This window comes from Clytia hemisphaerica, unplaced genomic scaffold, assembly GCF_902728285.1.
Source record: "Clytia hemisphaerica strain Z4C2 unplaced genomic scaffold, Clytia hemisphaerica genome assembly, whole genome shotgun sequence".
Taxonomy (NCBI): domain Eukaryota; kingdom Metazoa; phylum Cnidaria; class Hydrozoa; order Leptothecata; family Clytiidae; genus Clytia; species Clytia hemisphaerica.
This window is the reverse complement of record NW_027104591.1, coordinates 835,600-859,847: the sequence shown is the minus strand read 5'-3', so window position 1 is coordinate 859,847 and position 24,248 is coordinate 835,600. Positions and strand designations below refer to the sequence as shown.

Here is a 24,248-nt window from a genome sequence, read left to right as displayed (position 1 = left end):
GAAATTTGTAATAGGACTGCATTTTATGTGATGAATAGAGGTAAAAGCCGTGAAAGTGCATGTGTCATGTAAAAGAAACAAGTGTATGTATTGTTCTGACAAGTTCTCATTTTCATAAGAACTTTGGAAAGCACTCCTTTGGCAACAGAATACAATGTGTAAAAAAAAACATCAGATCACGGTTGATGAACACTCGACATAATTTGAGCCTCAATCGATTTGGTGTTCTTAGTTGACAAATAAGATGGATTCGGTGCATCGAAGCTGGAAACTTCAATCGACATCAGATAATGATTTTCGAACGATGAGAAGGTCAGAACATAATCAGTGACCGGCGCAAAGATTTCACTTCCAAAGATGACTCCCCTAAAAAATTGTTCCTCACATTTTAGTTTCGTCATCTTTTCCGCCCTTATCAATTTCATGGGCGTCATTATCCACCCCACTGTCTTCCTCTCCACCAATCAGAGGTGAGCTTTCATCATTTTCCAGTGAAGCAACAGTCCTTTCTGAACCATAATATACATATTTATAGAACCAAGACATAATAGCAAAAATGACGGTCACTACTGCACACAAAATTGCAAAGAAGAAGAATTCCTCTGCCTAAAAAAAGAAAGAAAGAAAGGATTAAAGCCGTTACTGAACAATTTTTTAGTCCCTAGCAAAATTACTTTGGGAAAAGAAACTCTTTTAAATTTTTTTTGTTGAATTTGGAGAAGGACCTGGTGGAAAAATGCAGTTTCTTTCCGTCAAGCATAATCCATAAGTTTGAAAATTTGATAGAAAACAGCACTTGATCGACCACTAGCCCAAAAGAAACCACATAAGTGTCCATAAGGACTAATAGGATATTTAGTTTTCGACAAACTCCTCAATCTCATCCTAGCATTCTTAGATGACAAAAAGTTGAAATGATTCTAAACAACACCTACCATATCTTCAGTAAGTTTAACACCAGCTAGAATGACGACCAACAAGTTGCCAATAGAAACGGTCAACAACCAAGCTGCCATGATACATGATTTCATTGAAGGTGGTGACTAAATAGAAATTGAAAAACAAGATGTACTTTATGACACTTTGGGATCATTTTTTCATGTAAAAAGGTCAAAAAATATATTAAAACGCTACAGTAAATCAGAAAACACGACTGGATGAATGAAAAATAATGAACTTAAGTCAAAACCAGAACTCGACGTTCATATTTTTGGTTCAAAGCTGAGGTATTTCAGGCTTCATACCATATTATTTTTACAACAACAATTACCCTAAGGTTTCAGTAATCTGGGCTCAGATTATATATGATAATATTTCGACCGTCGTAGTGAAGGTTATTATCACATATCGATCTTTTGCATTTTATAACCTCGTTAAGGCCGGTCTCCACTTTTGCGCGAAATGAGCGAAAACTTTTTAACGTTTTTGTAAGGTCATTGGTCGGTTGAAAAGTTATTCCATTGGTCAAAATTAACGTAACGGTTGAAAAAAGTTAAACTTCCTTTAGCGAGCACCTCACTAAAAACGCGGGTGACTAGTATAGGCTTAGCCTGTTAGACGAAAACCGCTTTTTTATCGCGATTTAACAAAGAAAAAATTTGGTTTGTGGGAAGGCACTGGCTAGTATAGGCTAAACTTCCTTCAATTTTTTTTTGTTTGCGCGAAACTTTTTTATGACGTAATCTTTTCTTCAGGTATAAAAATTTGAGAAAAAAAACTGTCGCCCATTTCGTGCGAAAGTGGCCTTTATTCTTAAAAAATAGTTCTCATATAAAAAAAGAGTGTAATTGAAAGTGGCGAAATACCTGTGAGTAGGCGAATTCAAGCCCAGTGATGGAGAACATGACTTCACCGAGGGTGATGATGAGATATTGTGGAACCTGCCACAAAATACTGATTGGTCGTGGTGAAACATCCGCGTATAAATAGATTTTCAACTGGAAGGGAATTGTACATGGTATAGCAAAGACTAGGTTGAAATCGATAATTGAAAAGAAGAATACAGATACAGATTTTAGCGGATTAAAATATCCATGAATCAGAAACTTTAACTTTTTAAAGATATTAAAATATTCAGGAAATTTTAAGCCAAATAAATCAAGTCAAACTATGGGCACTGCTTCAGGGAAGGGTCACAAAACTTACTCTATGTTCAGAAGCTTCCCAAAGAAAGGACCTCATTAACATACCTAATACAAAATATGATTTTTTCTGTAATGGTCTAATATCTAATTCAGTTGTCAGGCAGGGTCAGTAAAATACAATTTGAAATAGAAGCCATGTAGAATGGAGAACTTACTTTATCGATATTTTTATTGGGTTGGATGACGACTGTATAGATTCCACCGTTCCCAAGATGAATTTTTTTCTGAAAATGAAATTGAAAATATGGTGACAATAAGTCATAACACCGAATATGTAATCATTGATTCAGATTGAATAAAACTTGCCCATCGGTCAGATTAGACATTTTAAATTTTTTCACCCTAATTTTACGTTATCAAAATAGGCATTTTTAAAGATTTGATTTATTGTTATTAATACGAAATTTTAAATAATCTATCTGATCGCTTAAGCGTCCAAACCTGGGATCATTTAACCAATTTTAAGAAGTTTCAAATTGTGATATCTCGACGTTGGAAAATAGTTGGAAAAAATACTTCAAGGTTTTACTCAGGACCACAGAAAGTTTTCTCAAATATCTCAAACCTTCTGATTGGCCCAAAAAAAACTAGTAAATTCTTATAAATAACCAAAATAGAAAAAAGTAATTTAAAGCGCATGAAATATTGCCTTGTTGAAAATAAGGCTGGAGGTCACAGTCATGTTTTTTGACAAACTTTTTCAACGGAAGATATCAGGCGAGGACGAGGTAATGATTTTTCTTTTAAAAAGGTCAGGGTGTCATGAACCAGTTGTATAAATTCCATTGTTTTGATACTGTGGCTGTGAAAAGGTTTTATTAATGACTGGTCGAAATATTAAGAACTTAAGTAGAAAACTAGAAATCCAAACAGAAAATAGACAACGAAAAATGTAAAGTCAAGTTCTCAAGTTCTTGTAAAAACGACAGTAAAAATAATTTTGCTTCTACTAGCACAACACACAAAAACGCTCTCTTACTCTCTCTGTGTCGAATTAGTTTACAAACAAAATAGTTACAAAATATAAACCCAATCTAATTTCCCATGAGGGGCAATTATCTAGACGCAAGGGAATGTGACGCAATGCAAAACAAAGAAGCCTCATGAGACGCAATGAAATGAAAAGACACTAAACAAAAGAACTTATATACACCCGGGATTACAAATTAAACATAATTAAAACTAAATTATAAAGTTCATTAAAGATGGCTTTTCTGCCATCAACATCTGGCTCCCCTTCAAGATTCTTAATCTTGAAAACTCCTCGGTGGGGAATCGCATTCTTCCAACAGCACAACGTTCGAAATAGGTCGTTCGAATTCACCGTACAATGTTTTAACTGTCACCTTTCTACAGTCACCGTGTTCGTCCGTATTGGCAACGATTATGCGCCCGAGCGGCCATTGATTTCGCTTGCCGTCCGTCTTTAGCAGCACAATATCACCAATTTGAAAACTTCGTCTCTTGCTCGTCCATTTCGTTCGTTCTTGAAGTTTTGTTAAAAATTCCTTTTGCCAACGAGTCCAAAATTCGTTGACAGCATGTTGAACACGTTTCCATTGTCTTCGTGAATATCCAGCTGATGAATCACTGAAGGCACCAGGTGGTGGTAACACAATCTTGGACTTTCCAGTCAGCAGCATCATTGGAGTTATTGGCTTCAAACTCAAAGGATCGGAGATATTCTCCACAGTCAAAGGTCGAGAATTCAAAATACATTCAACCTCACACAGCAATGTCCTGAAAGACTCATCATTGTACGATTGGCTATGTGTCAACAGAATACCATTCAAAACATTACGAGCACTACGAATTTGACGCTCCCAAACACCACCAAAATGGCTCGAATATGGGGAATTCCTTTCCCAAACGATGTAATCAGCATTGAACTCATCTCTCAAAAACGATTTGATTTTACTATGATCAAGACTCCGAAACAATTCTTTCAACTCACTTTGACAACCAACAAAATTCGTACCATTATCACTTCTTATCATCCTGATAGAACCTCTTCTACAAATAAAACGTCTCAAACACAGAATAAATGAATCAGTATCCATAGAAAAGACAGACTCAAGATGAACACTTCGACTCGACAAACACGTATACATCACACCCCAACGCTTAACCATCGCTCGACGTTCCTTTACAAGGAAGGGACCAAACAAATCAACACCACAAAAACTGAATGGAGGTGCTTCAAGAGTTCGTTCAATAGGTAGATCTGCCATAATCTGAGTACCAAATTTACCTCTTAGCTTACGACATAGAAAACATTTCCAGATTACAGACTTGACAAGAGAGCACAGACTACTAATCCATATACCATTGTCCCTTATCTCGTTCATTGTTGCATTCCTTCCAGAATGGAAAACTTTCTCATGATAGAATCTAACAATTGACTTTGCAACTTCTGAATCTTGAGGGATGATTACAGGATATTTGATAGAATCATGAAGTACAGACCTCTTCAAACGACCACCTACACGAAATAAACCAACTCTATCACAAAAGGCATTCAACGAAACAAGTTTAGAATCAGACAAAGAAGAAAAATATTTTTCTTGAAGAAGTTTAAAAATCCATGTTGTTGCTCTGGATAAAACGTCAACTGACAGAAGACTATCAAACTTAAATTCAGGTGTAGATCTTGTTTTTCTATAAGGTTTACGATTCTTTTTTCGACACTTTTCAATGAACAGAAGAATAAAGGACATAACTTTTTTCATCCTCAAAAAAAAACAAGAAAAATGTTTCTCAAAGTAACATATTATGTCAACAAAATCATTTTTTACGAGCAAAACCTTTGTTGCTTTTGGACTGACTAATTCAGGATCATTTTCAGATACATTATCAGACGAAAAATCTTCAGTTCTCAAAGGATTTTTCCATAAGAAATTTGGACCATTGAACCACTCAGACAGCTTTTTATCATCTCCTTTAACTTTCAAGCCTCTAGATGCATGATCTGCTGGATTATCAACAGAATCAACATATTTCCACTGAGACGAATCAGATGATTTAGTGATAAGCGACACTCTATTCGATACAAACTTCTTAAACCTTTTACTAGAATTTCGAATGTAACCCAATGTACAAGTATTATCACACCAAAACAATTCGTAAGCAATTTCGAAATCTAATTCTTTTGAAATGAATTTAGCAATCTGAGACGAGAGAGTAGCAGCAATTAATTCAAGACGAGGAGTAGTATAATTACTCTTTGCAGGTACAACACGTGATTTACCCATGATCAAACAACAATGAACAGAATTATCAGAATTTACAAATCTAAGATAATGGCAACCACCGTAGCCTATTAAGTAGCCTATTAATCAAAGCAACAAACGACTCCGAAAAGAACTGACGGATCCGATTTCCTCTGGGTGAGGATGGTTCAAACAATTTTCATAAAATTCCTAAGTTAAAAAACCTTTTTCCAAACTGCGCACTATTGCACTAGCGCATCATCAAAAAATCAAAATCAAACTTGCAAAATTGAAAATCGCCTCAAGCTTGCAGCAAAACGTAAAACAAAAAAATACTTTCAAAAAAAAATTCAAAAGTTCAAAAATCTCGCTGTTCAAAAATTCAAAACAGGACGGCCCAACTCCTGGGCATTATCTCGCTCTCTGAAGATAAAAAATTCTTGTTACCTGAACAAGTTGCACGCAAAAAAAATCCAACGAGGGTTCTAAACCCTACCGTTATTCACTCAAGCACTCGCAAGAGGAGTTCGACACACACACGAGAGAGATTAGAAAAAATCAAAAATCAAAATCAAAAATGAACAAAAGTCTCAAAAAAAATTCAGCAATTATTTTTACCTTTGTGGCTGTGAAAAGGTTTTATTAATGACTGGTCGAAATATTAAGAACTTAAGTAGAAAACTAGAAATCCAAACAGAAAATAGACAACGAAAAATGTAAAGTCAAGTTCTCAAGTTCTTGTAAAAACGACAGTAAAAATAATTTTGCTTCTACTAGCACAACACACAAAAACGCTCTCTTACTCTCTCTGTGTCGAACTAGTTTACAAACAAAATAGTTACAAAATATAAACCCAATCTAATTTCCCATGAGGGGCAATTATCTAGACGCAAGGGAATGTGACGCAATGCAAAACAAAGAAGCCTCATGAGACGCAATGAAATGAAAAGACACTAAACAAAAGAACTTATATACACCCGGGATTACAAATTAAACATAATTAAAACTAAATTATAAAGTTCATTAAAGATGGCTTTTCTGCCATCAACAGATACTGTCATGAATATTTTGTAAAGGGAATCTTTCTTCAATAAAAATCTTCAAATCGAAGTAAAATCTTACCAACCAAGTGTCTAATCAAATACAGGGAAATACTGAAGGCAATTGGCCAACAACGGTTTGGAAAGGATGATAGGGGGTAATTTCGAACTTTGAAAAGCTGATAGTGTTTGTAATACGAGTTAAAAGGGATTCCTCAAAATAAATAAGTAACACTTTTTTAAATAGCTTCTCTTATAGCTTGGGACACGAGAAGTTTTTTTTGCGTTGGTGCAATGAAACATGTTCTATCCCACCAACACAAGAAAGTTTCCCATGGTTTCTTTTTTCGTTTCATGGAACAAAAATTGAGGGAAATAACCAAAAGACACGCTAATTTTGTCCCTAGGACAAAAGTGAGATTTCACTTTTATTGGTAGAAAGAAAAAAGGGGTGGAGACACGAGAAAGCGTTTCAAGTTGGTGGGATGGAGCATGTTGCATTGCACCAACACGAAAAAAACTTCTCGTGTCCTTTAGCAAGATACTTGATCCATGAAATAATAAAAGGTTTCACTTACCGAGCCCAATGCATCATGGGTATCATTTTCCTTGATATGAATATTATAATCTCTTGAATCAAGTTTTCGATACTCTACTGTTTCGAACGGTTTCAAACTGATTTTCGTTTTGCCCAATTTGACACTGATTTGGTCAGCCACTGAACCTCCAGCATGAACAAAACGCACCTTGGCACTACCATGTTTTAAAGGTGTAACATCATCTGTTAACTAAAGTAAAGAAATCATGAAAATATAACGGAGAGAGATGCATTTACTGGATAAAAGTTCCAAAGTTCCAGGCTAAAGGAATAGCTTTTTTGATACGGCTGCTGTTGATATCAATTGAAAAACTTATTTTCAAAATCAATGTGATGAAGGGTCTTGGAAAATTTGCTCGAAATTTACACAAATCCGATTTAGAGAAAATTTGGAAGAAAATTTTTACATAATCAGTTGAACCTTAGCCAAGTCTAAATTGAAATCCGTGTAGTATAGGAGCACAAATCCGTAACTGAATGTCAGCAGCCTAACCTTAGCCATATACCAAAAACCGACCCTTAGAGAGACTGATTTTTGCTGAAAAGGTTACCCTTAGAGAGAATTTTTTTTAAAGATTTTCTTCGATTTTTGAAAAATTCCTTACCCTTAGAGAGGCTTTTTTATAATTTACAACTTTTTCACCTTAGCCATATAGATACTCTAAGTTAACATAACCTAACTATCCGGTGGGAGGGGGGTGTTGGCAGATGATGAATATGTGCGGATGGGATCTCCAGAAAGCGACCCTTAGAGAGACTGATTTTTGCTGAAAAGGTTACCCTTAGAGAGAATTTTTTTAAAGATTTTCTTCGATTTTTGAAAAATTCCCTACCCTTAGAGACACTTTTTTATAATTTACAATTTTTTCACTCTAAATCAAAAAAAATTTCTTAGAGAGACTAATTTAATTTTTTCTAATTTTTGTGACCCTTAGAGAGACTTTGAAAGGTGAAACAACTGACCCTTACCGTCCGCACATACCCAGCATCCATTTTTGCCTAAGTACCCCCCCCCCTCGGGCCTAACTATGACACCAACGCACCTGTTCTGTGATGAGTTTACTGTGGTTTGTACCAATGACAAGTGAATAACTTTTCTGTTGTTGTATGGAGATGGGAACTTTAGAAAGCTCCATCTTTGGTGAACATGTAGTAGAAACTTGTAATGAATTGAATTTGACGGGAACCGCAAAGTAATCTGTTGCCTGTAAATAGATTTAATAACCGTAAAAAATCATATGTAAGGGCTGGTGATAGTTCTCGAATATCTCTAAATACGCCTTATAAACGTGGGTAACAGAAAAAACTGGTTTTAAATTATCGCCTATGGCTATTAGTTAGTTCGATTTCATAATTATTAATTATTTATAATATTCCACTAATTAAATAAGACAGAGCTTAAGATATTTCATTAATTTTAGTACGAATAGCAGAGAACATCATATATGTTAGTGTGTGTAAAAAGGTTCCTAATACAAAAGGGTTTTTTTCTCTATTACCACTTTCGTGTTTTTTTTTCCAATACTAAAAGTATTGTAAAAGTCTTCACCTTGAAATTACTTAGAGAGTTTAGAATGTTTGAAAGTAAGTTTGAGTTTATCTCGCCAAGTCGCAAGCTTTGATTTGCTAATCATCGAAAAAACCACACACCTCACCATTCTATATGACGTAGTTAGTCTCCTTACTATCTGGAAGCAATTAGCCATCAATTAATTAATTAGCTTGGCTCAGGTTATGAAAGACACAATAAAATACCCTTTCTTTATAAGAACTTTATTTCGGTCCCTTATTTCCCTGTTTGAGAATATTCGCTTTAAGAATTTGTTTTTGGATAAATTGATACTTTCATTTAATGACTAATTAATTGACATGGATATGATGGCTCCAGTCAAAGCCATGTTCCAAAAACTGTTCTTAGAAACCAGTATACATTGTCGTTTAAAACCACACTCCAACGTCAATTATGATGTCGTTTTCACATGTTGGTCCAGACTTAACTTCCAACACGTAACCAAAGTGTAAAACATCAAAAGAATTCCAAGTACGATATTCCTGTTTGGACCGAAAAATCATTGGGTCAGGTCACACAAAACAGTATAAAAGGGAAGATTTGCATCCTTTTCATCAGAAAGCGTCTTCGACCAGAAGCAACAAACATCTTTTAAAAACTCGTTAGTATACGGTAGGATCTTATAGTATATATAAATCCTAAGCGTTACTAAAGATTTTTTAAACATCAGAAATCTTGCGCAAGTATCAGACACCAACTAAAGATGACCATCATATTCAAACTATCACTCCTATTGGCTATGGTAATGGCTACTCAAGCTTATATTCGTGTTTGCTACTACACCAATTGGTCACAATATCGAACTGGACTTGCCAAATATGATTTATCCAGAGACTATCAGGATGGGCTTTGTACCCACTTGATTTTCTCTTTCGGAAAAGTCGTTCCTTCCAGCAATGGCTATACAATCGCACCTTATGAGTGGAACGACCAATCAGTTCTTTACAGACAAATGCAAGCTTTGAAAAAGAGAGATTTAGGGTTGAAAACTCTTCTAGCGATCGGTGGTTGGAATCATGGTTCAAATGGCTTCAAAGAAATGGTTGCCAACAAAGCAAGCAGAGCTCAATTCGTCACCAACTCTCTTCGATATGTGAAACAATATGGTAAGGATTCTTCTTTTTTTTATTTCAAACATAATTTGAAACATCTAATACATTGAAAATGAAGACTAATAGTTTATCAAAAAGATTTCGTGAAGTCAAAAATACATGCAGAATTCAATCTCCTTTTCGTACTTTCATGATAAACATTTCATAAGAACGTCAAAAATAAGAACAATTCAAGCTGAGCGTAATAGCTGAATTTTAAGCACAAAAGAGGTTCAAGTATTCAAATTTAGGTATAAAACTGAGTTCTTATTTCGCTTTAGAATTTGATGGTTTGGACATTGATTGGGAATTTCCAGCAGCTAGAGGATCACCAGCTGGAGATCGACAACGATTCAGTTCACTTTGTAAAGAACTTGCTGATGCTTATCACCGAGAAGGTTTGTTGGTCACTGCTGCCGTCAAAGCAGCTGCTAACGCTGTTTATCAAAATTATGAAGTTGCCAAAATTTCACAATCCTTGGATTTCATCAATCTGATGACATACGATTTATATGGTTCTTGGGATAACAGACTTGGTCACCACACCAACACTGATGAAAACTCCAGACCAGAAAATATACATTACACTGTCCAACAATGGCTCAAACAAGGTGCATCTCCAGATAAACTGGTCCTTGGCCTTGCTTCTTACGGTCGAAGCTTCACATTGCAAAATAACTGTCGAATCAACACTGGGGCAGCAGCTAAACTTGGAAGCAAAGGACCACACACTGGTGAAGCAGGATTCTTGGCTTATTACGAGATCTGTCAAATGAATTTCCAGAACCATGTTTGTACAGAGAGCAGTCCAGTCAAAGCACCTTACGGAAGCTCTGGTGATCAGTGGATAGGATATGATGACCAGCAAAGTATTGTTTACAAAATCCAGAATGTGATGAAGAAACATAACCTCAAAGGATACATGTTCTGGGCTTTGGATCTCGATGATTTCAGCGGACGATTCTGTGGACAAGGGAAATATCCTCTGATGAATGCAGCTAAAAAAGCAGCTCTTGGTCAAAATGTCGTGTACACTTGCACAAATAAAAATGCATGTGGCGTTCCACCACCCATGCCACCCAACCCAACAGAGAAATCCACCACAACTACTACCCGATCACCACCAAAAGTTTCTGGCAATTGTAAAGCTATCCCTCCGTTCTCCAACATCTCTGGAATGGATGCTTGGTGCAATCAAGGGAACAATGGTCCTCAGCATCCAATTCATTGTGCATGCTAACGTTTTTGTCCATTTTTGGTTCAAATTCAACGGGTCAAAACTTGACTTCATAACAATATCATTATTTTAAAATAATAATTTATCAGCAACAGTAACATTGGGCTGTTCCATAAAGTTTCCATACAAGGAGGATGGACGAACCTTTCAAGTCAAAACAAATTTCTTGGAAATGTGTGGATACCTCCTGGAAAATGGCAAAATTTGCTAAAAAGACCCTGGAGAAAATTATTTTTATGTCTTAAAGTGAGGGTGGACGAACTAATATCAGTCATTTACCCCCTGGAAGTTTAAGAATAGCTTTTTACCCCCTGGAAAAATGACGAAACACTTATTTAGACCTCCTGGAAATTCTTCTTGGATTACCCCCTGGAAAAGTTCGTTCACCCCCCTGTATGGTTATAAAATGGAATGGCCCATTACTAGCCCAGAGTTTATGCTCTTTTCAACGTGGTGTTTGAAAAGGAGTTTTAATTAACTTCTTTAAATTCCCTGAAGCCGCGACTAGACGTCAATCTGTTTCTGCATTAGTAGGACAAAGATTGTAGAATTGATCAAATTATGTTAAGAACTATGAGATTTCTTATCTTATTTATTATTAATATTTTTTAATATAAATTTATTACTGACATTATTTATTCAGTATATCTTGTAATAATCATTTAATTTTTTTTGCACAATTGAAAAAATCATTGATTTGAAAAATCACACCAAAAAATTGTCCATTTTACTTAACCCTTTTAAGAAATATTCAAAGCCTGCTTCAAAATAAACTGCAGCAGAAACGAAAAATGTCTGTAATTTTTTCAAATTTGATAGTAACCATTGGAAAAATATTCAAGAGTGAAATATCATCAATAGCAAAAATAGAACCACAACAAAATCAACATTCTCAATCTTCTCAATGAGCACAAAACTGCTCTCTGCTTCAAATTCTATCAAAGGTTACGCAAACTCTTTGTTTCTGCTACAGATTATATTTAGACAGACTATACAAGATACACAACCAAAGCTGCTGAGTAAAATAGTATAAAATTAGAATGCCAAACCACAAATTTCGATCTTTCATTTCGTTGAGACCATAAACCAAACAAGCTAGATGCTGAATGGACCTACCTGATGTGTGATGATGAAAGTTGGATAGCAATGCGAGGAGAAAGAAATCAGTCAAAAAATATAGCGTTTAGCGAAAATGCATAACGCAATAAATTCATCATTGATTGTTGATGGGGGGAGAGGGAAGGGTTGTAGGGGAAAAATAAATAGAAAGTTCTGGTCGCAAAAATCAGTTTTATTGACAATTGAATCATGCTTGATAGTGAGCATTGTTATCAATAATGTTTTTGTGTGAAAAACATAGAAATACAAGGAAAAAATCTAATGAAAATCTGCAAAAACGGCGATTTCCGGCATAATCAACCGAAAAAAAAAATTTATCAAAAATCGAAGCCATGTTTTGAGCATTGCGAATACGCATCTTTCTGCAAAAAATCAGAAAAAACTTTTGATGAAAATTCGAGAAAATGTAAAAAAACCGGTTTTTCCAGCATATTTCCGGCATTTTCGGCCGGAAAAAAACGTTTTTCTAAAATCGGGCTCCGACGCATTTTAGGTATTGTCATATTGCATCAGTGTGCAAAATTTCATAAAACAATATAAAGTACAGCTCGAGAAATTCAAGAAATACTGTCTTTCCGGCAAAAATAGGTTGTTCCGGCGATTTTTAAATAGCTCCGGCTTCAAAAATCAATTTTATTGAAAATTGAAACATGCTTGATGGTGGGCATTGCTGTTAATAATGTTTTTGAATGAAAAAACAACCAATTGTAAGGAAAAAGTCCAATGAAATCCAGAAAAAACGGCGATTTCCGGCATATTTCGGCATTTTCGGCCGGAAAAAAAATTTCCTCAAAAATCAAAACTCGGCCCATGTTTTGAACAATATTAATACGCATCTTTGAGCAAAAAATCAGAAAAAACTAATGATAAAATCTCGAGAAAATGCCAAAAAAACAGTTTTTCAGGCATATTTCCAGCATTTTCGGCCGGAAAAAAATGTTTTTCGAAAATCGGGCTCCGTCACTTTTTAGGTATTGTCACTTTACATCAGTGTGCAAAATTTCATAAAAAAATATAAAGTAAAGCTTGAGAAATTCAAGAAATACCGTTTTTCCGGCGAAAATCGGCTGTTCCGGCGATTTTTAGAAAGTTCCGGCTTCAAAAATCAGTTTTATTGACAATTGAACCATGCTTGATCGTGGACTTTGCTATTAAAAATGTTTTTGTGTGAAAAAACAACCAATTATAAGGAAAAAGTCCAATGAAAATCTGCAAAAACGGCGATTTCCGGCATATTTCCGACATTTTCGGCCGGAAAAGAATTTTTCTCAAAAATCGGACTCTGCCATGTTTTGGGCATTGCTAATACGCATCTTTGTGCAAAAAATCTGAAAAATATAATGATGAAATCTCGAGAAAATGCCAAAAAAACGGTTTTTCCGGCATATTTCCGGCATTTTCGGCCGGAAATGATTTTTTTTCGAAAATCGGGCTCCGTCACATTTTGGGCATTACCATTTTGCATCATTGTGCCAAAAAAATCAGAAAAAACTAATGAGCCAATCTCGAGAAAAGCTGGTAACAGACGGACGGACGAACGAACAGACGAACGGACGAACGAACGGACGAACGGACGAACGAACGGACGGACATCGGTTAAAAAGGACTATTTAGAAATATAAGTACCTCGTGATATGGGATGGATAGATTTTTGACTTTCATATTTTCACCATAAACATTAATTCCACATGGCACCGTGTTGATCACACGGAAATTAGAAAATCCGGTTGCCGGCAGATTTGCAACTGAAGATTTAGCCTGCAGGAATAAACAAAGAAAACAATTAGGTCCCTGATATAGTAATGTCTTCCCAAAGTGCTATAAAAGGGGTGAATCTATAACGAGAAAAAGGTTCAGATAAAAAAACATATAAGGAATAACGTCTTGCATGGATTTCAACATAAAAAACTCCCAGACTAATGGATTAAAAAAGATTCGAGCAGAACTATATAGCGTCAATACAAAAACTGGTATTTCAAACAAAGGCTACTAACCTCCATGTGCAGTTGAAGGAAACCAGCCACCACAAAGGATAAAGAGGTCAAAATCATACCACAACCCATCTTCTGTAACGGTCTGAATACGAAAGAGAAAGCAAACAATAAGAAACTGATAAGAATTGGAAAGAATTGACCCCTTCTCACCTAACAATGTTAGTCCCTTAAGTTATGACTTTTATTAAAGCTGGCTGTAGATTCACCATTGGGAGTCAAGTAATGAAAGGTACTTATATCATATTATAGTGAAATGAGGGCTTTACTTACGTTTTTAATAAATGACATTTCCTAAGAATCGGATACACAACAAACTCGACGAATGGGATTAAGACCATCACAAAGACTGGATTTAAAGCCTAAAATAGAAAACAGTAAACCTTTTGTTAAAAGTTTCAAAACTTCATTCAATCTTAACCTGAATATGAATCTCACTACCAAAACATTCAAGGTAGACTATTTATCGTTATCAAAATACAATTTTTAAATCTAAAGTCTCCGCAAAATGTAAAGAAGGCTTGACAGAAAAATAACAATACTTTTATTTAGTCCTTATAATGGTTTTTGGATAAATTTCCTTAAATAAATTGGGCACTTGAACAAAACAACAAGGTCTCTTTACCTGCATCTGATCAGGTTTGACTGTGGTGAATCCCTGTAAAATAATTTCAAAACAATGAAATAAAGGACATCAATATATTATGGGATAATTATTCGAATACATGTATTTTCAAATGTTCATATCTCAAGAATTGTTAAACCTAAAGAATGTCCTGAGCTTTGTTTGAAAAATACCAAAACACGTCTTGTAAGATGAGCCAAACTAAAAATAATACAAAATATTTCAAGAAAATCCTAGAGGATTGGGCGGTGTAACAGTTCGGAGGATAACCAAAAACTCAAACATACTATATCGCCATTCATTTCCATTGCTTGAAGTACCCATCTGGAACCCTGAAAAATAAAATACAGAAAATAATTTCAGGAAACTTGACATGGCACTATGAATCCATCATGAATTTAATGAAAGTAGATGAATTTATTATTGGATGGAGCCAAAATATTTGCAAACAGTAAAAAGAACTATACTTAAAAAAAATTTACTCCTCACCTGCTGGTCAAACAAGGTCCAAAATATAGGTAGCGGTAAAAACATGAATAACACTTTGAACAATGCTTTTATGTCGGATTTCAAAATGGGCTGAAAAACAAAAGAAAATATATCATGTTTTAGCTCATAAGAGAATCGTTGGTGTTAAGATATTGACATTGAGTGGTACAGATGAAACAAAATCAACTAAAATCCCATATTCTGGGGCCATCAGTAAAGTGAACATTTTATTACATGTGAAAGCCATCATATCGTCACTGTAAAATAAGAGTCCAATACTACAAACATGAAAATACTTAAAATGCTATTTCCTCAAAATGTCAAAAATGGACATTCTTATTTTACAGTGACGATATATTCTTTGTGACGAAAAATTGTATCCTTACAGAAAATGTATTTGTGTCAGCCCATTCTATCCAATGTTCTCGTTTTTCACCAGAACCACAGCTTGATAAGCGATTTTTAATAGCGTTCTAAAGAAGAAAAAAAAATTTTATGAAGTAGGAAGTAAAGAAAAACTACCTGTCTCATCAAAAATAAGAGAAATCTCAAATTTTGAAAAATTCCCATTAATTTAAGCTTTACAAGCGCCATTTTTCGTGAGAGCCAAATGAAGATTTTAAGGTTTCTAAAATCATTCTATTTCTGGGTACTTTTAAATTTCAACATTTTTCAAAATTAAAAGTTTGAGCAAGAATGGTGATTTCAACATTCCACATTATTTGTTGGACATTTCGATTAGGGAAGAATCTATTGGCTTAAAGACTTTATTTTCAGCCTATTAGAACATTTTTAAGTTTTTGATCCTAATTCTTTAAGTCCAATGCCATATTTCAGAGTTAAAACCCCACATTCTCAAAGTATGTTACAGTCTTTAACAATCGTTTGTTGTTTTTTAATATTGGTAGGGAATTCCCCTTTCGTCTCAAACATGATGATATTGTAGCTAGTTGAAAAAAAATAAAGAAAACTTACTCCACAAGCAGATGCTACTTCTATCACTACGTTTCCTTCAGGAGGTACTTTCTTATATAAAGCGCTACCAGAAACGAATAGAATCAAGGAGACCACCATCAATATAGCTGGTACACCAAAAGCTAATGGATAGCAATCTCGACCAAAACACTGGACATCACCTGATGATGTAGTGGTAAAAGAAAAGAAAAGTAGAAAAACATTTCTCATCAATTATAAGTTATTTAACCCTTTTAGGACAGAAGAAAATATGCACTTTATTTAAAGTAAAATCTAGCCCCTGCGTCTGAAAAGGGTGTCAAAAAGAACTTCTAGTAAAAAGATAGGGTTTAAATGGGTTTAGAGAGTAAAATTCACCATTGCAGGATTATAATTATAACAAATAAAGCTCTGTTACTGATCAGAAGGAGTTTTATTTGGAAAAACAAATTGTGAAAAAAATTTAAATCAAGAAATCATGAACTAGATAATCATTAATATTATTGTTATCTTTCTAGAGTTATGTCAACCTAATGCATTATAAGTATTGGCGATTTTAATAAAGATTAAAATATCAATATTAATATAAGGTTTATATTATTTAATAAGTTATCAATTAAATTTAAACATTTATCTTACCCCTCAATACAGGTGTTAATAATGTGGCAATTAAAGAACCAAAATTAATTGCAAAATAAAATATTGAAAAGAAGCTTTGCAGTTTATCCTCCTGAAAACAAAAGAAACAAAAACAATTGAAAATAATAAATATATTAAGATAGGAACAAATCAACTCAATTTTGAATAACTGGCATCATTTCCTTTGAATTTGTCATGTATAGCAAGCAATTTCCTTTATTAAAAACCAGACTTTTTTACAACATAATTGTCGAATGCCCTTTGAGCGAAATTGCTATTGAAAAAAATGATGCCCATGTTCAAATTTAAGTTGACTTTTCATTCCTATTGTTATTGTTCTCACCTCTTAAAGCTGGCGTTAGAATCATAGAGAATGCACTTCCAAGATTTATTGAGAAATAAAAAAAGGAGAAGAAGGAAGCCAGTTTACTTGCCTAGAATTGAAGCAAAAGTTTTAAAAATGATTTAGCCAAGTAGAATCAGAGAAAAACTTATGAATGCTGTGAGCTGTTTTCTTTTTCGTGTAAAGTTTTAACACTACTTCAAGTTATTATATAGCTCAGCTAAAAAGTAATGGACTTTCAAAACGAACAACTTCTTAACCTGAAGTCAGAATTTAATAAGTGTGGTGCAGAGCCTCAAGAAAAAATATGTCTTTCAAACAACTATGATTAAAGTAGAATGATTGAGAAAACCCCTTCACATCTTACCTGGTCGGCTTCAAATTGATCACCACCAAAAGCAGAAACACAAGGCTTTATACCACCCGTTCCTAAGGCTATCAATATCAACCCTATATAAGGACCAGCCCTAAAAGTCAAGAAAAACTATGTCCACAACAAAACTCAGGTATTAGGAATAACTTGATTAGCAAAATTAGCAGAAATTAGTGATAAAACAGAAAGCCAGGTAATAATGATAATTGTGAGGAAATACATTACATCATTTTTATTATTTATTCTAAGTTTTGTCATTCTTAATAATGCTGCGACTGGTTAATGATCAAGGTAATTGTGGCTTGGTGTGTGGTCTAGTCTAATTTATTGTTGTGATTAGGTGCTTTAGGTTTATCAAAATAATCAGAGAAATGACTCACTGTTGAACAGCTTGTAGAACTGAAGGTACAGCAGTAATTGAAACAACTATATTTCCAAGTGCGTATATCAGTGATACATATAAGATAGTTCTAAAAAGAAAGTTTAATAGCAATGAAAACCAGTAATTTAAAACCTTACTTCAGAGTAAACCTTATTTATTTATAGGATCTATTCAGAGTAACTTTTGCAATGGCTTATTGTTTATAGGAATATGCTTGAAAGATTATTAAGATGGTATTACTCAATCTAAATCCTTCATTGTTATTGCTATACTTTCTAATGGAAAGAAAAATTTAAAAATTTATTTTGATTTATATAATGGAAATACTAAGCATACTTGTATTTTCCCCAATAACTGTCAGCTATAATAGCACCAAATATTGGTGAAAAGTAACACAACATGTTGAATGCATGATACACAGCTGTTGCGTCATCTTTGGACATGTGTAGTGAAGAGGTCAAATAAATAACCAAAATTGCTGAAGAGAATAAAAAAGTAATATGTAAGGAATTAAATTTAAAAAAATAAATACAAAATAAATTATGATATAAAATTTATAAATTCATTTTAAAATTTTGAAGCTAAAATTTTGAAATAAATTTATGAATTCGCTCTACACAGTTATCGAGCACTCTTTTAAAATGACGTTCAACAACAATGATATAAAATTCAATAAACTCTCAAATTTTTGCTTTGATTGCAAAGATAAATCTAAAAAGCCTAAAAATGCAAAAAGTGAAAGATTTACCGTGCATTCCATAGTAGGAGAAGCGTTCACAGAACTCATTTCCCAAAATGAAGTAAACTTGCATTGGGTAGCCCCATAGCATCTAAAGAAAAAGTTAAAAGAGATTTAAGATTTTAAAAATTATGAGATACATATTTGAGTTTCTAAACTCCACTTAGTATATTGCAAAAAGGACTATGAAAAACGTTTGAAACATCTCAAAATTAGAAACACATTTTTTAAACTATATAATATATTTTACTTATTTGAAGGTAAGAATTTTTTGAGTGTTGATTTCCATGAAAAAAATTGCATAATACTGCAAGAAACAATCCACAAAAAACACTTTGAATAGATAAATTGAAAAATACCTTAGAGGGTTTCCTTTGCTCAACCTCAGGGTCTGCAATAAAGAAAAGAATTAATGTTGGAAAGTGAAACAAACGTTTTATTATAAGAACAATTTTATAAGAGCAAGGAGGCTCAAATTACCAAAGATAAGAACAATTTAAGAACAATGCCGTGCCTGGAATTACTAAATAAACTTAATTGGGGATTGAGGCTCAAAGTGCCAAAAATATAAGAGCAGCTGAGTCCATTAAAAATTTACTGCTTCTTATAAAGCAACAAATATGTTATGATAAAAAGACAAGTTGTAGTAGGATTAACAGTGGGATAAAATTATAAAATTTGACAAACAGTTTTAGCAAATTAGTTAACTGATGTTGAAATTAATGGTAATTGCTATTTAATAGAAGGAAGTTGAAACTACATGTTGACACGGTGGACAAGGAAATAAAATATTTTAATCATTCACATACAACTGTTTTTAAATTTTTTTAAATATAATGCAGTTTCTTACCATTGTCATTGTTTCCAGACTCTGGGTTTAACTGTTGATAATCTGCCATTTCAGTTGATTGGCATTGGCCAGGCAAAGAGCCTAAAAACAAAAATAAAACACCCTAACAATTTGAAGCTCTTTTAATTTTTATGAGAGTCTAGATATTCTAGAATAAAAAAAACTGATTATAAAAAAGAATTAAAAAGATTAAAAAGAAAAAATTGAGGGGGAAAATATATAAATAATGAGAAAGATTTTGCTCAGTTTATATAAAAGATTTGAGAAAAAAAACTAACTACTTTTTAATTCAAATGTATTAGCATGGTTAGGTTGTCCACCTTCAGGCAGCACTGATATGCTGTAATAAAATCTCCTCTTTTTATTTAAATTGTCCATTTTTAAAATAACAATACATTAATAAATTTCAATTTTTGAGTATATGGCAGTTCAAGAAATATTCAAATGCTTAGCTACTTTTTTTCTAGAAAGTCTTCAGATAACAGGAAATATGAGAAGTACAGCTAAATTTGTTTAATAACAATTAATGTAAATAAACTGCCACTTAGAATAACAACCTTAGTCTGATATTCAGAAAGGAAAAAACACAAGATGTAAAGGTTTTCTAGATAAAACCCAAAATGGAAATTAAAGTGAATAAAAAGTAATAATGGAAAGATTTCAATCACTAAAAAATACAGCTGGATAGATCAAGACTTAGATATTAAAATTATTAACATCATGAAGATGACAGTTTATAGGCCAATTTTGGTAATTTAACTATCAATAACAAATATTTTGTGATGATAACTTTCAATGACTTAATTAGGTCTTAGACTTAACAAGGAGTAATAATTGAAATATTGCAGACCAAAGGAGCCTGTTGTTTGAAAGTTATGAAAGTAGCCCCAAAAGACCTTTGCTAGTTACAATATTGTTTTGACTCCAAAATTTAGGGGCGAAAACATTACCGTGAGAGGTCCTAAATCCGACACCACTGCCTAATTCCGACCCCCCTAATAACTGTTATGAAAAAAAATTCTATGTTTACACAAACATTCCCTCTCCAAGTTGAACGATAAACTATTGCTAGAACTCTCGAAACAAAACATCTAACAAGATGACTATAATGTCAAGATGTCAATTAATGTAATTAAAAAGTGTGAGTTGTAAAAATAATTATCTTTTATTCTGGATCAGTTGCTCATGTTTAAAACGATAACAGTTTTGTAATAAAAGTGACTTGTGTGGGAAAAATACGAAACAACTTGGGCTGGTTTCCATCAAGAAACAAACAGACTAAATTGCAAAAATGGCGCGAAGTTGAAAAAAGGGCGGATGCGGTAGCACTTAATTTGAATAACAAACATTGAATCAATGAGGCGGCAACTATCAACGCCCTCTTTACCACCATTAAGTCCAGATGTTTATTTACGGAAGGCCCACAATCAAGCCAAGTGGCAAGTGAATGAACCTTCGCCCGGGTCAACCCATGCCATGTGAGGGGAATTGGGTAGTCAGTCCAAGGTGCTGACAGGGCGCTCATTGAAAGCGTCAAAAGTTGCGAAAATAGGCCTCAAAGCCTCCTACAACTCAACCAAATAGAAAAAAAAAAAAAAAAGATGAAATTTCTACACGTTCAGAACGATTACTAGTTTGCGCACCCTTTAATTTTTGCGCGGCCAAGTATGTGAAAATAGAAAAGGGCGCAAAATTAATGGAATTTTAAGGTAGAAAGATAGATAATACAGAAACTTTGCATGTCTGAGGTTTGAAGGTAGATAAATATCTTACCTTGAATTCAGACCAAATTTACTGTCTTCAGTTAATCTTGGAGATACCAGGCACACATAAAAAATGGCACTGAATAAGAGTGTGTGAAAATGACAAACCACACGCACACGCGTCTCCTGAACGTTTAAACTTACTTTAAAATAAAATTTGAAAAATATCTTTACAATATTCTTACCTGGTTGGTATTTTCAAATCAAAATGCAAAAGATGAGTGATCAAACATGAAAAATTGATGTCTCTTCCTTATCACAGGAAGAATTATTTTTATCCATTGACATCCGCCATCTTGGAAAAAGTCTTGCTCCACAAAAAACCCGGCGAACCAATTAGAAGATGATGCTATCACATTTGCTACGCTCGATTGATTTCGAATATAAACAAAGCTTGAAATTTTTACTTTCGTTTTCGATTTCTTAGAAATTTAAGTCGGCCGGAAAAAATTAGCGGTTGTGTTTACGAATTGGGTAAATTTATTTGACAGCCTCGTTACGGTCGTTAGGATCAGTAAAATGTCAAGCTTAGACTGGCTATGTATTTATGATATTCGTAAATACAGTTGAACTCATGTAATTCGAACTCCTATAATTCGAAAACTCACTTAATTCGAACAGATTCTGTGGTCCCCTCAGAATTTACCTTGAAAACCTTACAAGAAATCTCATATAATTCGAACCCATGTAATTCGAAAAATCATGTAAATCGAACAGATTTTCCGGTCCCATCAAGAAATTTTAATCATGTAATTCGAATTTTTGAATTTTTTTGAGTTTTTGAAGCTGACAAACTCGACATTTTGTCAATCGAACGTTTTCGAATGCTTTCTTTTTTACATTCAATCTCCGAAGAGATTTCCAAGAAACGAGAGCAGGAAATGAAACAATCAACAATTAAAGACTTTTTTGAAAAATTATAAATTTAGTACGTAGTATTTCATTATTCTAACTCGAAAATACAAAAAATTGCTCAAAAGTAAACCTGGGAAAGAATTAGGTCAGAAATACGAAAACTCATCTAGTTCGAAACTCATGTAATTCGAACAAAACTCTCGGTCCCTTGAGAATTCGAATTACACGAGTTCAACTGTATTTCGATAGGTTGCATATTATTTGCTCAAGTTTAGCCCGGGAAGGGAGGGGAGGATTTTAGCTTTGAGAATGTCGGACTAATTATATGTGCGGATTAGACCTCTGAAAACTGACCCGTATCGCCCTTAGCCTTAGAGGGTTGAATTACAGGAAGATTCGAATAATAGAAGGATTGGATTGGCGTTTTTAGTTTACAAATCTTCATGTTTAATTCTATATTATATTTTCTTTAATTTATCAGTGCATCCCTTCATAAATATATACAACTTACAAGCATCAAATATTTCTATGATCCAAAACGTAGTGGTAATAGAGGGCATTTTGTAAAATCGCTCGAATGTTTTGATCAAAGCACTTGTTATACATTTTTGGAAAGCTAAGGGGTAAGGGAATCGAAATTACGATGTTTCCAATTTTTTTTCGGAAACTTCGGTGTGATTTTCGGACAAATATGACGGTCTCAGGCAAAAATCATAGGGTTAAAAATTAATGAAAATTTTAGCTCGAGAAAACGGAGACCTGTTGTATATTTTTGGAAAGCTCTCAAAAAATTAAGATTAGAGATATAGTGAAAAATATTCCTTAAATCCGATGAAGACGGTTGCACTTCTGTTAAGAATTAACAAAGATGTTTACTTTCGCGAAAAAAGGCCAACATTTCTGCTCGCGAAAGTTTGTACGCTTAATGTATGTGTGCGTAGGTGACAATGGCGCTTATATAAAATTGAACAGACCCAAATGAGTGGGATCAGAAGATTGTTATCGACTATTAACAGGTGAAAAAATGTTAGCAAGTCGTATTCTATTCATTCATTATACAAGACCCAAATATGGTAATAAAACGACAACAAGACGCTTTATCTTGAAATTTAAACAACCGCTGACGTCTGAGCTAAGTATTTTGAGCCCCACAATGCCTTGCATTAACTTTATACTTCCATCCACGCCGTAATGACATCTCGTAGCAACAAAATTCTCCAAAAGTTTTTCCAAATCTACGCACTTGACCATTACAATTACATTAAAATCACTAGAAACAGTATGTACAAAAATTACTCTTTTAAAAATATACAAAGTTAAAAAATAAAGACGATTTAGGATTAAAAAGGTGCAGTTTTAAGTACAACAAGCTAGATGCTGAATGGACCTACCTGATGATGAAAGTTAGATAGCAATGCGAGGAGAAAAATGAAAAAAATCAGTCAGAAAACATAGCGTTTAGCGAAAATGCATAACGCAAGAAATTCATCATTGATTGATGGTGGGGGGAGAGGGAAGGGTTGTAGGGAAAAAATAAATAGAAAGTTCTGGTCGAAATCAGTCTTATTGACAATTGAATCATGCTTGATGGTGAGCATTGTTATCGATAATGTTTTTGTGTGAAAAACATAGAAATATGAGGAAAAAACTCAATGAAAATCTGCAAAAACGGCGATTTCTGGAATTTTCAACCGGAAAAAATTTTTTCTCAAAAATCGAACTCGGCCATGTATGCATTGCGCATACGCATCTTTCTGCAAAAAAATCAGAAAAAAATAAAAATAAAAATTCGAGGAAATGTAAAAAAAACAGTTTTTCCGGCATATTTCCGGCATTTTAGGCCGGAAAAAAATGTTTTTCGAAAATCGGGCTCCGTCACATTTTAGATATTGTCATATTGCGTCAGTGTGCAAAATTTCATAAAAAAAATATAAAGGACAGCTCGAGAAATTCAAGAAATACTGTCTTTCCGGCGAAAATAGGTTGTTCCGGCAACTTTTAAAAAAGTTCCGGCTTCAAAAATCAATTTTATTGAAAATTGAAACATGCTTGATAGTGGGCATTGCTATTAAAAATGTTTTTGAATGAAAAAACAACCAATTATAAGGAAAATGTCCAATGAAAATCTAGAAAAACGGCGATTTCCGGCATATTTCCGGCATTTTCCGCCGGAAAAAATTTTTTCTCAAAAATCGGACTCGGCCATGTTTTGGGCATTGTTAATAACGCATCTTTGA

At 33.8% G+C, this 24,248-nt stretch overlaps 1 protein-coding gene and 1 pseudogene across 3 annotated transcripts; one reads left to right on the top strand and one right to left on the bottom strand.

The window, feature by feature from the left end:
* Positions 1 to 64: 64 nt before the first annotated feature.
* On the bottom strand, positions 65 to 21,473 carry LOC136823695 (solute carrier family 15 member 2-like). 3 transcript variants are annotated; one of them, XM_067079863.1, is made up of 22 exons: positions 21,342 to 21,473; positions 19,394 to 19,474; positions 18,903 to 18,934; positions 18,553 to 18,634; positions 18,141 to 18,282; positions 17,803 to 17,892; positions 17,417 to 17,516; positions 17,050 to 17,140; positions 16,089 to 16,249; positions 15,500 to 15,586; positions 15,114 to 15,203; positions 14,912 to 14,956; positions 14,625 to 14,657; positions 14,273 to 14,361; positions 14,003 to 14,084; positions 13,635 to 13,766; positions 8,035 to 8,196; positions 6,972 to 7,181; positions 2,300 to 2,368; positions 1,806 to 1,937; positions 936 to 1,043; positions 65 to 606 (listed from the first exon to the last, which is right to left on the bottom strand). In XM_067079863.1, exons 2-22 carry the CDS (start codon positions 19,440 to 19,442, stop codon positions 382 to 384), a joined length of 2,211 nt encoding a protein of 736 aa, XP_066935964.1. In that variant the 5' UTR covers positions 19,443 to 19,474; positions 21,342 to 21,473; the 3' UTR covers positions 65 to 381. The 3 variants fall into 3 exon arrangements, with proteins under 3 accessions (XP_066935964.1, XP_066935962.1, XP_066935963.1); XM_067079861.1 differs by lacking the exon at positions 21,342 to 21,473 and adding an exon at positions 19,675 to 19,802 and having other exon boundaries at positions 281 to 606; XM_067079862.1 differs by lacking the exons at positions 17,050 to 17,140; positions 21,342 to 21,473 and adding exons at positions 16,707 to 16,797; positions 19,675 to 19,802 and having other exon boundaries at positions 281 to 606.
* On the top strand, positions 9,265 to 10,926 carry LOC136823674 (chitinase-3-like protein 1 pseudogene; annotated as a pseudogene).
* Positions 21,474 to 24,248: the final 2,775 nt, after the last annotated feature.